Source organism: Melospiza melodia, chromosome 28 (genome assembly GCF_035770615.1).
Source record: "Melospiza melodia melodia isolate bMelMel2 chromosome 28, bMelMel2.pri, whole genome shotgun sequence".
Classification (NCBI taxonomy): domain Eukaryota; kingdom Metazoa; phylum Chordata; class Aves; order Passeriformes; family Passerellidae; genus Melospiza; species Melospiza melodia.
This window is the reverse complement of record NC_086221.1, coordinates 7,999,595-8,015,952: the sequence shown is the minus strand read 5'-3', so window position 1 is coordinate 8,015,952 and position 16,358 is coordinate 7,999,595. Positions and strand designations below refer to the sequence as shown.

The 16,358-nt window shown below is 50.7% G+C and overlaps 1 protein-coding gene across 1 annotated transcript; it reads right to left on the bottom strand.

Moving 5' to 3' along the window:
* Positions 1–222: 222 nt before the first annotated feature.
* BRPF3 (bromodomain and PHD finger containing 3) lies at positions 223–14,720 on the bottom strand. Its single transcript, XM_063177854.1, has 11 exons — positions 10,984–14,720; positions 9,875–10,031; positions 9,242–9,373; positions 8,234–8,362; positions 7,578–7,890; positions 6,256–6,507; positions 5,624–6,101; positions 5,041–5,138; positions 4,366–4,463; positions 2,782–2,936; positions 223–2,507 (listed from the first exon to the last, which is right to left on the bottom strand). Exons 1-11 carry the CDS (start codon positions 12,558–12,560, stop codon positions 2,324–2,326), a joined length of 3,573 nt encoding a protein of 1,190 aa, XP_063033924.1. The 5' UTR covers positions 12,561–14,720; the 3' UTR covers positions 223–2,323.
* Between the last annotated feature and the right edge of the window lie 1,638 nt (positions 14,721–16,358).

Genomic DNA, 16,358 nt, shown 5'->3' with positions numbered 1-16,358 from the left:
AAATAATTAAAAAAACTCCACACAAACAAACAAACAAAAAAAAACCCCTACAAACAAAACCAGCACAAGGTGGGACCTCTCCATGCAGCACCAAGTGGTGTCACCCCCCTGTCACTGCTCTGCCCACCTGCACCTGGGACCACTGGGACAATTAAAACCATCACAGTAAGTTCTGCATTTCAGGACAACATTAGCAAGGAAGAACTCTTTCTGAGGGTGGTGGTTTGTTGTTTTGCTTTTTTTTTCCATACATTAGAACATTTATTTCTCAGAGAGAAAATATAGTCTCAGACAGTCAGATTATAGTAGGTAAAATTAGCTTTTTTTTTTTTTTTACAAGCATAGATTTTCTTATTACTTCTCTTATACCATCTGATATAAACAATTCTAGAAAGCAAATAAACTCACTTTCTACAATAAATAGAGCAATCTGTGCTTTACAGCAGACTGACAGTAACATTTAGGTTCTGTAGCAACAACAGGATATCAGCCAATCCAAATTCTAAACTCATTTAAAACCAAACAAAATTAAAAACAAAAAGGAAAAAAAAAAAGACCAACTCCCAAGACCTTAAAACATATACACAGGTCACTAGTCCACAGCTGAGCTACCACCTGGAAAAGTGTATGTTCCTTTAAATAAATTACACTGTGTGCATATAAAAGACCCAGCAACACAACTGAGGACTTCAAGAATGGTGACAATAGGTCTAAATAATTTAGAACATTTTACAACTATATACACAACATCCTTCCCTAGCCACACTCCATGGGCATTATTAGCACTATTAATATTTTTTACAAACTCCTATGCCCCGTCTCTATATGTTAAAGGAACCTTAAAGTTCCTTCAAATGCAGTTCCATGCCCCAATGTATAAGAAGTGGTATTTTTAAAAAAGTAGAGCAAGTAGAAATGGCAGTGATTACTCCCTACTATTCATTATCATTAATTATTATTATTTTGACTCCACATTCTCTTCAGTATGAAAAAGTTAAAAATAATTTAAAAATACTGAGTTAAAAAGCAAAATGATGATATTCAATCTACAATCTTGCTTTGCACCTTTGGCTCTTTAAAATGGGAAAGCAAAGAGGGATATGCAACAGAAGAGATCAGAGAAATCATAAAGTCCTTGGCTAATAGAAAAGATTGAGTCACCAAGTTCCCAAACATCAGTCTGTCCCTGTTTTTGTTTTTTTTTTTTTTTTTTTTGCAATGCAAACCCAAACCAACAGGGATTGTCTGGGTTTACCTGGATGACAACACTGCAGACCCACACACCAGGGAAGGATGTGCACGTGTGGGAGAAGGTGAAACAGCAGAAGGGTTGTGTGCTCTGGTCAGTGCTTGCTTTCAGTCCAAAATGTGGCAGAGGAAAACAGGGAGACAGGAAAGAGGAGGGGGGGGAAAAGGAAGAGGAGCCTTACACCAAATGTGCATAAAACAACACAAAAGATGCATCTCCCTCCAACCCTGATCAACCTCAGTGCCTGAAGAGCTGCCCCAGCTCAACAGACACCTCCAAAATTACTTCTTAAAAAAAGGAAGTTATCTTTTCTTAGGTACTGTGCTAAGTCATGATATGAAATGTTACTGCAACAAGCAGAGTCACAGAAATCAGAACTGAAATGTGAAACTACAAAATCAATTTCTAAGACATACATATAGACACACATCAGGTAATTTGATTTTCATCTTTAAAGCTCTGTGCATCTGTGCATGAAACTGTGCAGGGGGGGAGGGTTACCAAAGTCTCAAGCTTTTCTAAATGCAGTGAGAGAAATCTAAACATGAAAACACAATGTAGGTAGGCAGGAGAATCACAATGAGAGCTCCCAGCTATGATTCTGGGCAGTTTTTATGTGACAGGACAATTCCATTTAAACAGAAATGAAAAGGCCAGTGATTAGGGTAAATTTGGCACAAGAAAGTCCAGCTGGGATTTCTGTAAGGAATCCTGGGGGTGCCAGGTTCCCAGGAATTACCTGGGACTGGCTGACAATTCAGAACCCTGGCAGTCCAGGAGAGGCAGGGGACGGTGCACGAGGCCCCAACATCCAAGTGCTGTGTGCTCTGCTCACTGCAGCAACTCACCTTGGCTCCTGGCACCTGTCAGCTTTCCCTACCTACCTTACTCCCTGTAGACTACATTTCATCTCCTGTCAGCTCTTCACAAGACACATTCAGGAAGAAGCCGGACAAGGGTTTTTTGGCACATTTCAGGGTACTCCGAGGCGAGCTGCCAGCTGCTGGAGGTGCTGCCCTGTCAGGGCAGGGAGCTGGAGGTGTGGAGGAGCAGGAGGGCTGCCCCAGCAGCCCCTCACAGGTAGGGGGCTGGCATGAAGGGGTTGTCCCCCTGCACTCGGCTCAGGTGGATCATGGCTCGGTCGTAGGCCACCTGCACCGACTTGCGGATGCTGGTCTTGCGTCCCTCCATCATCTTCAGCTTGTCCACGGTGTCATCCACGCCCAGGGGAAAGACTTTGTCCCGTGGCAGCCACTGCCTGCAGCAGAGAGGAGTGCACAGGCCTGTCAGCTCCTCCCCACATGATGTATTTATTCACCATCACTGCCCCACAACCCTGGTACAAATGTTTAAATCCCTGCATTTGACATAGAAGTCTCTGCAGCCAAAATACCTCCTGAGCACAGACCTCTCTGCGTGTTTAAATTCCCCAATTTACATGTGACATCATCATAATCCCTCTGTGCTCCCACATCCCAAAGCTCACGTTAAATCTTCTCACACTCACCACGGAGCTGTGTGCACACACTCACCAGGTTCTCTTGTTGTCAAAGAAAAGGACAAGGAAGAGTTTCTCTCCTGCCTCTGTCTGCCTGCGCTCCCCCAGCTTCAGGACATCCATGGGGGGCACAGGGATGGGGACCCCGTTGTGCAGCAAACCCTCGCGCGGCATCTTGGGGTCGATGATCTGGGGACACAGGGGGAGGACAATTAGTACAAAACCCTTCCAAGCAATGAGCAAAATGCATTATTCTTCTGGTCTTTCAGTGTATCCAAGCTAGACAAATTAAGGCTACTTTGGGTGGGTAAGCAAAATTCTTGTTTTCTAAAACAATTTCATTCTGAAAATTTCATTCTGAAATTGACTGGAAGCCAGTCAGTCCCAAAGCCAGGCACCCCATCCTGAAAAATGGATTTGTGTGGTTTTGTGTGGCTGTAAATGTATTTACACTAATGTGTAATTCAGTACAAACTCAGCATTATTCTGTTCAGCAAAGGGTTTCCCTCCCTCACACCAAACTGCAGACAAATGCAATGCTCCTGCTGTACTCCCCAGGCAAATGTGATTTCACAACAGCTCCATTCTGGAACAACTCAGCTGACATCAGTGGCATTGCTCAGATTTACACTGCATTAGATCAGAACCAGGCCAAATATTTTCAGAGTTGACAAGCAGTGCTGGCTCCGTCAAGCCAGAGGAACAGAGATTACAGTAATTTGGAAGATAAGTCACAACAAATACATCAGTTATAAAGCAGAAATGTCCATGTGCACATTTGTGCTATGTCAGCACAGGAGAAGAAAACAGCAGAGGGTGCCTGCAATACTCAGTCTGTTCTTCTCCCCTCCTAAGGGCCTGAAAAAGTAGATTGGCTTTGACACTGGCCATCTGTAGGAATTTATTAAGACACTTTTTCACCACAACAGGCTGCTACAGAAAAAGCCTCTTTTGGAGGCAGTCTCAGTGGTTAAATCCATTCTAAGCCACAGTTAACTCTGGCTGTAGCCATGTGGAGAACTAAAACTGCTTTGGCTGATCCATGGATGTTCCCTCTTCTGAGCTCCCACTTGGAGTAAGAGCATGGATGAGAGTCACACTTCCAGCAGAATCTGTCCTTTTTGAAGGCATTAATAGATAAATATCCAAAGGCAGATAAACAGTAAGAAATACCATTCAAGGGACATGCATATATGCTCATATTTAAATCAAACATATGGCTGTTGCAAGAGGATGTAGACATGACAGGGCCAGCTGGACACCTACAGATGGAGCTGTGCTCACCAAACAGGGAAGTGTGCAGGCAGCAGAACCTGGTGCCTGCATTTGTAAAATTTAGGTCTTCTCATCCCCACAGCACTGATCACTTTCCTCAGAGGAGAGTGAAAGAGCTCCTACCCCTGACAATAACAGACCAAAGTTTTATGAATCCTCTGCAAAGCTCTGAAACAATGCGTACAGGGAAAATTCACTGTGCAAAGGGGAAAGGAGAAAACCAAAAAGCACATATTCCATTATTTTGGGAAGTTTCCCTTTTCTGTCAGGTTACAGTGCACAGCAGAACTGTGCTGTACCTGAGCTGCAAGGTCAGGCTGTGGGACAGCCCCAGGGCACTCACCAAGGCAGGGTAGGAGGGATAACCACGGCACTTGGCCCACACCAGCTCCAGGGGCTCCAGCTCAGCCTGGCTCTCAAAGGACATCAGGAGAGGCCTGCCTAAGGGACAGCAGGAGACACAGCTTAGGAGCTGCTACCAGCAAGAGGGTTAAGAAAACACAAGGAACCATCTTGTCATCTCACCCAGGTCTCATCTCAGTAGCAATCAACTAAAACAGATGAACAACTGTAGTGCTTAAAGCACACTGACAAGACAAAAAGGAAAATCACTTGTTTGTATCAATATGAACTGGGTGTTTATCATAAAACTCAGCCTGTACCAAACTCCAGCCTTCTTTGTGCTCTGTGAGTACAGTCAGGTTCAGCACGAAGATAAAGCCACAGTCTCCTAAATCATGGGTCATGTGGCTTCACATGAACTCTTCAATACAGAAATGCTAATCAGATCGAGTCACTGAAATCAAATGGCCCTATAATGGATTTGGTCATAGATATGAAATCAGACAGCCCTGGTCCTGGAAAAGGAGTAATCTTCTTTAATGAAAATGTTACCTGCAATAACCTAAACCTGTAACAAAGCAGCTAACAGTGCCCAGGCAGGTCCAGCCTAGGCAGGACTGGCTCCTGGTGTGCTTTGAGATGTGCAGAGCAGGGGGTGCTGGGCAGCAATTCTCACCTGAGCCACTGAAATCAGAGTCTCCATTCACACCCTCCAGGAGGGGCACCCGAGAAAGAGCCGGCTTCCCTCGGCTCCGCTTGGGAGGCACCAAACCACTGCCAGGAAAAATGCAGGGCATTAGGAGAAAACAGATTATCCTGGACAACAGACATCAGAAGATGTCAGGTGCCTGCTTTAAGTCATGTTTGAAGTGCCCAGTTCTGCTCTAACTTCTGAGAGGAACAAAGCAGCTGTTTAGTAGGTGGTAAAAGTTCAGCTTTACCTGCAGTGCTGAACTAAAAATTTGAATTCAAGTTTTTCCAAGTTTTGATTCCCAAGAACTGCATCAGCAGAGAGGATGTGCATGCACTGAGAAAGAGCAGTGTAACACACACCCACTTGCTTGAAAAATCAAGCACTGCTTTTGGGACCTGCAGCTTAAGAGGACAGGATGAAAACTCAGCAGCTTTTTGTGTTTTAGAGTCAACACACAAGTAACAGAATGGGTTGGGTTTGAACCAAGAAGTCAAAGAACAGAATCAGAGAGATTATCCCAGACACAGAAGGTGTTTCAGGGAACAGCTCTGCCTGGGCCACTCACCTGCAGGCCTCAAAGACCAGCCCAGTGCCCAGGGCAGAGCGTTTCCGCGCCTGCCGCTCCCCGTCGGGGCAGGAGGGTGAGCGCTGCCCGCCCTGCCTGTGCTCCTCCCCGTTCTCCAGGGAGCACTCCAGACCCCTCTGCAGCTTCACGCCGTTCTTGGCTTTTTTAAAAAGGACCGATGTCCGCCGGCCGACGCTGCTGAGGGCGGGGCTGGCAGGGCTGTCTGCAGAGGGCAGGGCCAGGCCGTTGAGGCCCTTGTTGGACAGTAGGCGCTGGAAAGCCTGGCTCTCCTGCTGCAGAGCCTTCCTGTCAAAGAGCTCCCTGTCCGACACCATCCTCCTCTGCAGCTGGTTCAGGGGCCTGCTTTCACTGATGGGTTTGAGTGTTGGAGGGTCCTGCAGAGAGTCCAGCTCTGAGAGGGTGGGTGCAGGTCCTGTGGGCTCAAGGGTTGGAGGGTACGGGAGCTTGCCACCATCTCCTAAAGGAATAAATAATCTGTTTGAACTTTTTGGCAAGGATCATTCCCAAAACTACCAACAGCCATCCCCATCTTTCACTAAAGTCACAGGAGAAGCAGCAGGCTTTGACTGCTGACGAGCACTAGAGACCTAGAATCAAACCCTGCTGCTCACCTTTCTCCCCTTCCTCCTCGCCTTCCCTGGGCGCTGTGTCCAGCCCGTCCCCGTTGGGCAGGGCCTTGCCGTGCTGCTGCTGGGCCAGCTTGTGGCGGATGGCGTTGATCTCGCGCCGCAGCAGCCGGACGCGCCGCGTGCGGGCGCCGCTGGAGCGCGCGGCGCTCACCGTGTCCAGCTTCTCCAGCAGCTCCTTCAGCTGCGCCTCCAGCGACAGGTGAGCCCGGTTCTCCGGGACCAGGATGTTATCCACTGCAGCAAAGAGATGAACAGTGAAGGGAAGGAGTGAGGCTTCGTGGAGAAGCATCTGGGGCCAGTGCCAGGCCTCGTTCCCTTGGATGCTGTCCGTGAATCGATCGCTTTAGCCTGGGGATTTAGCAGTCAATAACTTTGGAGCCTGGACTTCTTCCTTCTTTGGATAAAAAGCAGCTGATTGAACTTGCACTGTCCCTCAGTTCCTGTTACTGCCCCGGGGCAACAGTGAAAGGACATGTCTGCACCCCACACAGAAGAGCTTGTGGTCTAGGCATTGTCAGAAACCTATTTCATTGTCAGATTAAATGACAAAATCAGACCACAAACATAGTGGCCAAAACGTAACGTATTTTCCATTCCTCTGGCTCTGCTGGAGGGCTGGCATCCACTGGGGCAGGACAGACAGCTGAACACCTACACAAATTTCATAATGACTGTCCATCTGCACCCAAGAGGGCTTCAACATTCAGGAGCCAGATGGCACACTGCAAGCTCTGTGTGCTTGATGGCTGCACTAAGTTACTCAACCAATGCTTTGGAGCTGCATCTCAAGAGGGCTGTGGGAATGGATGGGGTTGTGTTGGGAATGGAAAGTCTCAGCTAGAAGGATTGCTTAGGTCGCAGCACCTTCACCCCTCATCACCCTCTTTCAGCTCTCAGTGCTCCATCTAAGCCAGCTGCTGTACATTTTGCCAGTTTACAATGAAATATATGAGCTTTCCCCAGAGTAAAAAATCCTAGATCCAAGTTTGCACTGCTCTTTAAAAGAGTGAGTTTGTACAACATTCCTGGCACAAATCAAAGAGCACAGGCAGTTTACAAGGCTCTGCCAACACAGACATGCACTAGGAGAGCTGGAACCAAGCTGCACCTAGCTCAGAGTGCCCAGCTCACCTGAAATCCCACTCCCTGGGGTTCTAAAGGAGTTCCGTATGTGCCTAATTAAACAGATGGACAGGAAAACCCTCGTTTGCAGAACAGCTACAATTTCCATGCAGGCTGAACAACATGCTCAGAACTAAATCTACAATCTGCCTGAGGGGAAGAAACCCCAAATCCTCACTCACCATCCTCCCAAGAAAAGCGGTAAAAGTCGTGGGGCTTGGGCGACTCAGGCAGGTGAATCCCCACGGCAGTGTCAAAGCCGATGCTGTCGGCCTGGCGCCGCGCGTGACGCAAAATCGCTCCCCCGAGGTCCCGGAGCCGGACAGCTGCTCGGTGGAAAATCGTGTCTTTAGCATTATACCTCATGCAGTTGGCAACTATAAGGTTAAAGTCTTCCTCAAACTCATCCAAGGTTCGGTACAGGTGGGACTCCAGCTTCCGCCTCATGGTGGAAAAATCCATTGGGTTGGAAATGAATTCCAGGTAATCTGGAACCTAAACATATAAAACCTGTACAATTACAAAAACCATTTACTAGCCAACCAGAGCGCACCCAGCACAAGCATTCTTAATGCCCTTTCCACTGGCAAGGGGCAGCAACACATGGTTATTTCTGCGTCACCCAGGCAAGGCAGACACACCCTGGCTCTGCAAAACATTACTCATCCAAAATGTGCTAAACTTTCAGAAAAAAATACCCTTTTTTTGTCTTGGACACATCATGAGTCCTTTTTGAGATAGTTTTTAGTCCACCAGCAGCTCAGGACATGGTGGTTTGTGCTTCTGCCCAGCAATATCTCATCTAAACCCACTAAGCACCTCTAGGAAAGAGACTTGCCTCGTTCAGGTTGACAGGCTCTGTGAAGATCTGGGCAGCATCCTTCTCCTGCAGCAGGTCCAGGGTTGTGCGGAGCAGGACATTGAATGGGGTCAGCTGCAGCTCCATGGCAGCCTGCTGCACCTTGACCTGGCAACAGAACACAGCCATGAGCACAGGAGTCCAGGAATAACTCACTGAGAACAGGATCTATGGGTAGTGTCTCCCTCCAGATTCCTCTGAATCATCCCCTCAGCTTTACTCAGTGGTGGAAACCTCAGGCCAGCATTGTTGTAGAACTTCTGGCAAACACCTTGCACTCTCCATGTACACTGCCCAGATCAATCCTTTTACATGGGGAACTCCTGTTTATTCAATCTCACAAAGGCAAAACAAGAGGAAATCCCAGGAAGTTAAAGGATACTACAATTAGAAACAAAAACAGGCTTTTCATGCCTAGTAAATTATCCTGGAGAACTGTCTGCCTCAAGATATTGTTATTATGTCAATTAGCAACATTATATAAAAATTAAAAGTATGCATTTATATGAACAACAACATCCATAATTAGACTAGAGAGCAAAAACAAAGTTTAAGACATAAGCTCTCAGACTCAAGGCAGAAACCAAACAACAGTGGTTAGATGTCTGCAAATTCCTAATGCAGTTCTCTCTATCCTTTAGGAAGTCTCTAAGACTGCTTGATTTCAAGCCAACAAGTTGTAGCACTGAAAATCTCCTGCATGGAAAATCTATTCAAAGAAGACTGGAACAAGATAAAAGTATTTATTTGTCCTTTAACATCTTCATTTCTTTGATCTTATAATCACTTGTTATGTCATTAAGTCAACACTTCAGTAACAAAGGTAAGCAAGTCTGTTTACACAAAGCAAACTGCATTTGATGTGCTCAGCAACAAGACTGCATAATTGAGAGAATGAATCACAAAGATCACACTTTTCCCCAAAATCACAGAGAGCTTGCATGGGGCTGAGGTTAAGAGCAGGAACTGACAGCCAGAACTCCCCACCTGCTCCCGTTTGAGCTTCTCCCTCTTTCGGATGAGCTCGATGAGCAGCCGAGCCCGCTCCAAGTCATGCCGCAGCTTCTGCCAGTACTTCAGCTCCTCCTTCACTGCACTCGTCTTCTCATCCTGCTCCTTCTGCAAAATATGAGTGGGGTGAGATAAAAAACACCACAGGCTTCCTGTGTTTCCTTCTTTTTCTAGGAATCCTCTGGGAATTGCTCTCAGAGTCTTCCTCTTACTGCCTTGTCTCTTGTTCAGGCCATGTCCCCTCCTTCCTCCAGCATTTAGCTGTCTAGCAGAGAGAACATCAGCTTTTCTAGCTTTTACCTTATCTGTGAAATTACCCCAAATTATCCTGCAGCTTCTCCCTGGGAACACACTTCAGTGTGTGCTCATTTACACCCTCCCAGCTTTTACACCCAAGTTTATTGCAGAGGCTGGAAATTTTTCTGTGCATGGGAGCAGCAGCCCGAAGCACTAACTCAGTTCTTCAGGCATGAGCACACCTGAGACAGGAGACCGAGAGAGACTCAAATCTGATCTTTTCACCCTCACTACCTCCCCAGCCCTGTGTTAAGCTCAGCTCCTGCTGAGGGCAGGCTGTGAGCCCTGTGAGCTGAGGGGAGCAGCCCTCACCTGCTCGGCGTTCCTCTGGGACTGCAGGTGCGAGTGCAGCCGCCGGATCAGGGGCACCCCGTTCCTCGCCTGCCGCTTCAGCAGCCAGTAGTTGTGCAGCCTCTGCATGAACTGGTTCTTCCTCTGCAGGGAGAGCCCACTGCAGATCTTGTTCAGCCTGAAGGAAGCACAGAGTGTCATGGAGCCAGCTGCAAAGCAATGGTGGCGTTGCAGAGCCTGGGGTCTCCTGATGAAGCTTTGCAGTGTTGTGTCAATGCTCACTCAAATCCCAGTACACACAAAGTGGGACAATCTGGGAACTCCTCACATGCAGACAGATGTTCCCCCTTTTCCTGCTGGAGGGTCGCACCAAGCACTTGCGACAGCACAAAGTATGAAATCATCAATTCAGCTCCAAGCCTTAATTTCAAAACTCCTTCCTGTGTCAAGAACCTTCCAGGGGCCATTTAAGTTCAATGTTATTAATCTGGAGCCTTGGAAATTAATTTGACAGGAGTCCAAGAATAACAGACCACCTATTTTAACCCTTTTTTACCATTCTTATCTTAAACATGGTGCCTTATCAGCCTATTTGTTAAAATAGACACATCAACACACTTCCTAAGGCACCAAACAAAAATTCAGCACTACCTAGTACTACATGAGGGAGAGCTGGGAGAAAAATACAAAAATACAGCCGAAGTCAAAGCTGCTTGCAACACTGTCAGGTTTGACATGCTCTGTAGTAAAAGGAAGAATTAAGAAACTATGGAATGAGATCTCAAAATTTTTAATAGTGGGATGACCCCTACCTGCCTACCAACCTGTAATGCCTCAGTATTTTAAGAATGCCTTTATGGTGGATGGGTGTTTGCCATTAGGGACCACCACAGAGTCTGCATTACACATCAGCTTGGGATGGCTGCTCAGCAAAGCCAGAGAACCATAGTGACACTCAGAAGAAACCCAGCCACAAGTTATGCTGCAGAGCACTCTGAAAACAGTCATTGCTAAAGCCCTGACTGAAAATTCAGTGTTTCCAAGGTCAACAATGAGAGGGACTAAGTCCTTAAAACAGACCCTGTTCAGCTATTGCTGTCCAACTCCTTCCCTAAACCTGTAACACTCACCTGTAAGAGGGAATTTGTGCAACGGTCACCACGGGCATGGATGAACGCCCTTTGGTCACATCACCAGGCTCCTTTTTGATCTTTTGCTTCAATTTCACTTGGTTTTTCTTCACAGACCCTTTGGGAGGGCCAGAACTGACCTCCTCCTCTTCCTCCTCCTTCACAGTGACCTCCTGCCAATCACCACCAGCAGCTGGGCACCCTCTTCTCACCGTGCCAGGCGGGGAGTGGCTCTCACAGTAGGCAGTCTTGCGCACGGTGAACGTGGTGCCGTTGATGCTGGTCTCCCTCATGGGCTCAATCTTCATGAAGAGACCGGCTCTCTGTGCACAGGTGACGTGGAAGGCAGTGTAACAGTTCACCTTGTGGCACTGGATAGCAGCTCCCATGCCCTTCTGCTTGCAGATGCAGCACGTGAGCTTCCACCGAGCTGGAGGGATGTTATTGATCCCCTCGATGGGCTCCAGGAACACAGTGTTTGCAAAGCAGACCTCTGGGATCCAGATGGCACAGACCACGTGAGCCCAGCGGCCATCACTGGTCTGCTTGAAGGCTCCCCCTTTGTTTGGGCAAAGAACACAGTCCACGGGGCGAGAAGGGGACTGCAAGCAGCAGCGGCAAAGCCACTGCCCCTCGGGGATGTAGGGCACGCCGTAACACTCCTGGTGCACGGCCAGGTTGCAAATGTCACAGAACAGGATGACATTGCTGTTGTGACACTCATCGTCCATGCAGACACAGCAGAAGGCATCCTCATCGATGAGGGACTGCTGAGCCCCGTTGTTCCTGCTCTCGAGATACGACTCCTTTTCCAACCGATCCACCAGCAGCTCAAAAGTGTCAGCAGAAACTGTCCCATAACCATCAGCCCTTCTCTTCTCGTTGACCATCTCCAGCCAAGCCAGATCCTCCTCGTCCATGTCATACTCCACTTCTACATCGAGGTCCTCGGGAGGCTTTTCAATGTACCGGTAGTAGGCAGCAGGGAGGGGAGGAGCATCTGGCTGGCTGAAGGAGTCCACCACACGGAACTTGGGCTGGGGCAAGTGCAAAGATATCCCCGGCGCATGCTTGGAGCAGGACTCCTTCTTCTTGCCTTTGGAAGGTGTTTTCTTGGATTTGGAAGTGAGGAGGGGCTGCTCACTGTTCTCCTTGTTGCTGTTGCACTCGGTGATGTCCTGGGCCGTCAGCTCGTCCTCGGTGATGAGCTTCAGGGGGTCGTAGATGCTGATGCGGTGCAGGCGCCCGTCGATGTCCACCTCCACGATGCGCTGCGCCTGCGCGTACGTCAGCGTCTCGCGCGTGGGCGAGCACTTGAGGCTGTAGGGCGAGGGAGAACGCCGCCCCTCCGCGTGCTGCCGGCACCTCCGCCGAGGCTTCCTCATCCCTGTGCTCCACAGAGCCTGCACACGACAGCACAGAGGCAGGGCAAGACAGGAGATGAGCAAGAAGCAGCACAGACTGAAGAACTCACTCAGTGCTGCAACAGAGAGAATTTCTACCAGAGTCTCCAGCAATTTCAGGCTCATTAAGTCTTTACACCTTAGATACAGGCAGGTACTTGATATATCAGCCATTTCCTGCACAGCACCCTCCAACTTCCTCTATCTGCACCACAGATGTACATTCCACCACACCACCAGTGAGAAAAACTCAAAACCATTTGACAGCACAATATACAAACAGTCTGCCGTGCACCAGCATCAGCAAACCATTCAGATCCCCTGAAATTCAAACAACATTGAACCATTCACCTATTCAACCTTCTTGCACCATTCACATATTAAGCTCACACAAACCAACAAGTTCTCCGCTGCTCTTTTGACTGTGACTTTCCATTTATATCCCCAAATGTGCTGGATGTTTTCCAGGTGAAAAGGAATGCACTATTCAGGTCTTATGAATGCAGTTTCCAATTTAATTTTTTTTTGTCAGCTCCAGATGAGAAAACTAATGGTTTTCTTTAAGTCCAGGAGGGAGCTCCTCCAGGTTTCACAGCTCAGGGCTGCCACCACCAACCCTTCCATTCTGACACTGCAGATGCAAAAAAGTCCTACAATGAAAAATCATCCTCCAGTTTTGCTTTTCCTTCTGTCAAGGGTCACAAACAGAACCAGAGGATGAACTGAGCAATGCAGCAGAGACAGGACGTGGATCCCTTCTGCTCTTCCATGAGGAAGCAAAGGGATAAAAAGGCAACAAGCAGCATGGATCCCAAAGGACTTACGAGCTCTGGTGTCAGCCCCTCTGGAGCCACAACTCCCACTCATCCACCTCAGCCACCTGGCTATGGAGAGTCCACGGGGCTACAAGCAGGAGAGCAGCAAGCCAGCTCCCAGCACCAGGAGTGTGAAATGGCATTTGCTCAGAGCCTTAACAAAAAGCCCCAGCCAGCTCTGCCCGCACAAACTGCTAATCAGCAAGGCAGATAATTAGCTGAGAGTCGGCTGCTGACATTAAGGAGGTGCCTGTCAGAGGGGAGCAGAGGAGAAGCCTGGGGAGAGGGGCTGGGGGAGGACTCAGACATGGTGGCAGCAGCTTGGTGATGGCAGGGTGAAGGAGGAGCTGGCAAAGAGGGAGAGCAGAGAGGAAGCCAAGTGAGTAATGCAAGAGAGAAGGGCAGAGTCAAGGATGGGAACATGACTTGTGGCAATAAACAAGCTGAGGCTGAAAGAAGTCAGAAAGGAGACAAAGAAAAGCAAATGTAAATTCTCTGTGAGAAGATAAGCCAGCCCAGAGCTTATCTGTTGCTATGCAGAGGCCTGAAGCAGCACCTCACCCTTATTTAAAGCAATCCACACATCCAGCTCTTTTCTGTGGGACTCACAGACAAGAAAACACACCACAAACCCACAATCTGTATTCAGCCAATGCAGTATTTGTGCTCCACGAAGGACATTTCCAGAAACTCTCAACTGTGTGCCACAGCAAGCAGCATCTCACAGAACCAGGAGCTACAAGAAGTTCAAGCTTATTCCAGAAAGAAGGAGCAAATTCCAGGAGCAATATTTTTTCAAGTACTGGTTCTGTGAACCATGACATTAAGCCATGATACCACTGCAGAAGACCTACAGTCATAAAGAGTGTGGGGTTTGTTGTTACCAAAGGCTGCCCCTCTTTAGGACATCAAGCCAAACATGAGGTCTGGAGATGTTCCTCAGCACTGCTCTCCTGCACCAGCAGCCACTCAGCTCCGTGCAGCTCCTGGGATTAAAAACCCACTGCTGTGCAATGGGGAACAGACAGCCATGGAGCTGTTTAACAAACACATCTGTAAGATAAAATCAATGGATGCCAGAGGAAAGAAACAACCTGAAACAGCTGCAGCCCCCTCTGCATCTTTTGCTAATCAAAACACCAGCAAAACTCCTGCTGCCCTCCACCAGGTCCCTTCATGTTCCTGCCACATCCGTGCTTATCCACGGTCCCCACACACATCTGCCAAGGGTTTACGCTCCTCGCACCCACATTGATGCGTACAATGAAATGTGTCTGTGCCCAACACATGTCACAGAGCTGCTTGCCCTGGCACATGGTGACATCTCGATCTTTACCGATGTCCTGACACTGCTGTAACCAAGTCAAGCATGGGAGATGCACGGGCTTCGAGAGAGGCCCTCCCGCTGGAATGGGCAGGGTGCGAGACGGGCTGTGGATGAAGTTTCAGGTATAAAGTCAGGGCTCAGCCACAGATGGGGTGCGCCATGAGCGGTGTCAGATCTCAGCAGCGACTCAGGGAACGGTGACATGCCCTCAGCTGTCAGGCACAGGCAGGAGCTCCTCTCAGGAGCTACCCCGCAGGGAACTCCAGTAGCAGCCAGCGAGCTGAGCCAAGGCTCAGCAGGGACTCGGGCAGAAATGAAGCCATCCCGAGGAGGAGGAGAAGGCGATGAACCCTGGCGGGACGGAGCCGCGAGCCGAGCCCAGTGCGCGGCCACCGCTCCCCACGGAGCTGCTGAAGCCTCCAGAGAGCGCGAGCGCCTCAGGGCTGCAAGGCCATTGGCTGCGGCGGCCGTCCATCAAAGCGCCAAGGCCAATCGCAACGCGAGGTTCTGCGGGGCTAACGGCGGGTGCGCTCGGCCCCGCCTGGGCCAATCGCGTGGGAGAAGGTGGGCGGCGCCCCCGCCGCGCCGCGAAGAAGGGGGGGCCAAGATGGCGGCGATGGGGGGGCCCGGTTTACGCGGCGCTGCCCGTTCCCCGTCCCCGGGCGCTCTCCGCCGCTGCCCCCTCCTCGGCGAGGGATCGCGGGCCGCTCTCGCCGCACGGAGACGGAGCAGGGACGCGGGAGAGGTCCGCAAGCGCCGGCGCACCGGCCTCCCCTGGCTCCTTCCCGCCCGCCCGGTCACCTTCCCGCGACCCCGGCGCGGGGGTGTGTGAGGGAGGAGAGACCCCTGAAGGAAGGGTGTCGCGGCCTCCCGCGCAGAGCTTTACCTGGCCGGCTCAGCGCGCCGCTGCCGCGGCTTCTCCGCCGTTGCCGCCGCCTCCTTTTGGGGGGAATTTTTGTTTTTGTTTTTCTTTTCCTTTTTTTTTCTTTTCCTTTTTTTTTTTTTTTTTTAATTCTCTCCGCCTCCCCCTCCCCTCCCCCCTGGGGCGGACGGGCTCACCCAGCCGGCGGCGGGAGGGGAGGGCACAAGATGTCGGCTCCGTCCGCTCCGGCTACTGCCGCCTCCTCAGCGCCGCCTCCTCATTGCCGCTGCCGCCGCTGCTGCCGCCGCTGCTCCCGCCGCTGCCGCTCCGGCCCCGGTGCCGCTTCGCCCCCCACCACCCTCACCTCCCCCCCGCTCCCCCCCGGGGCTCCAGCGCCCCCGACGCTCTCGGTGCTGTGGAGGCGGGGGGGGGAGCAGGGGACACACGCTCAAGATGGAGGCGGCGGTGGCGGCGCGGGCCGGCCGAGCCGCGGGGAGAGGCGGCAGCCAGCGGCCAGGCGGGGGAGGGGGCTCCGCGCTCCGCTCCCCCCGCGGGCAGGCACCGCCCGCCCCTCCCCGGTGCCTTCCCACACCCGGGCCGCGCCGAGCGGGAGGCCCCCGGGGGCTGCTGGTGGCGGGAGGGCGGGGGGTCCCTCCGCGCTGCCCTCATGGCTGAGGCGGGGGTCGCTGCTGCCCGCGTCCCCCCTCCGTGGCTGACGAGGCAGCACCGGGGAGCCGCGGCCTCCCGGCGGCCGGAGCGCGCCGTGCCTGCCCCCGCATCATCGCGGGTTGGGGTTTGGGAGCTCGGGTACAGCCGTGTGGGCCCATCCCAGGCCGGTACCCCACAGCTGTGAGCCGTCAGGCCACGGGAAATGAGGTGGGGGTTTTGTCCCAGGCTCGTTTGGGGTATCTTCGTTTTTCAGCCCATGTTTTTTTTTTTTGCAGGAGGCGTGGGGTCCCAGGAAACAC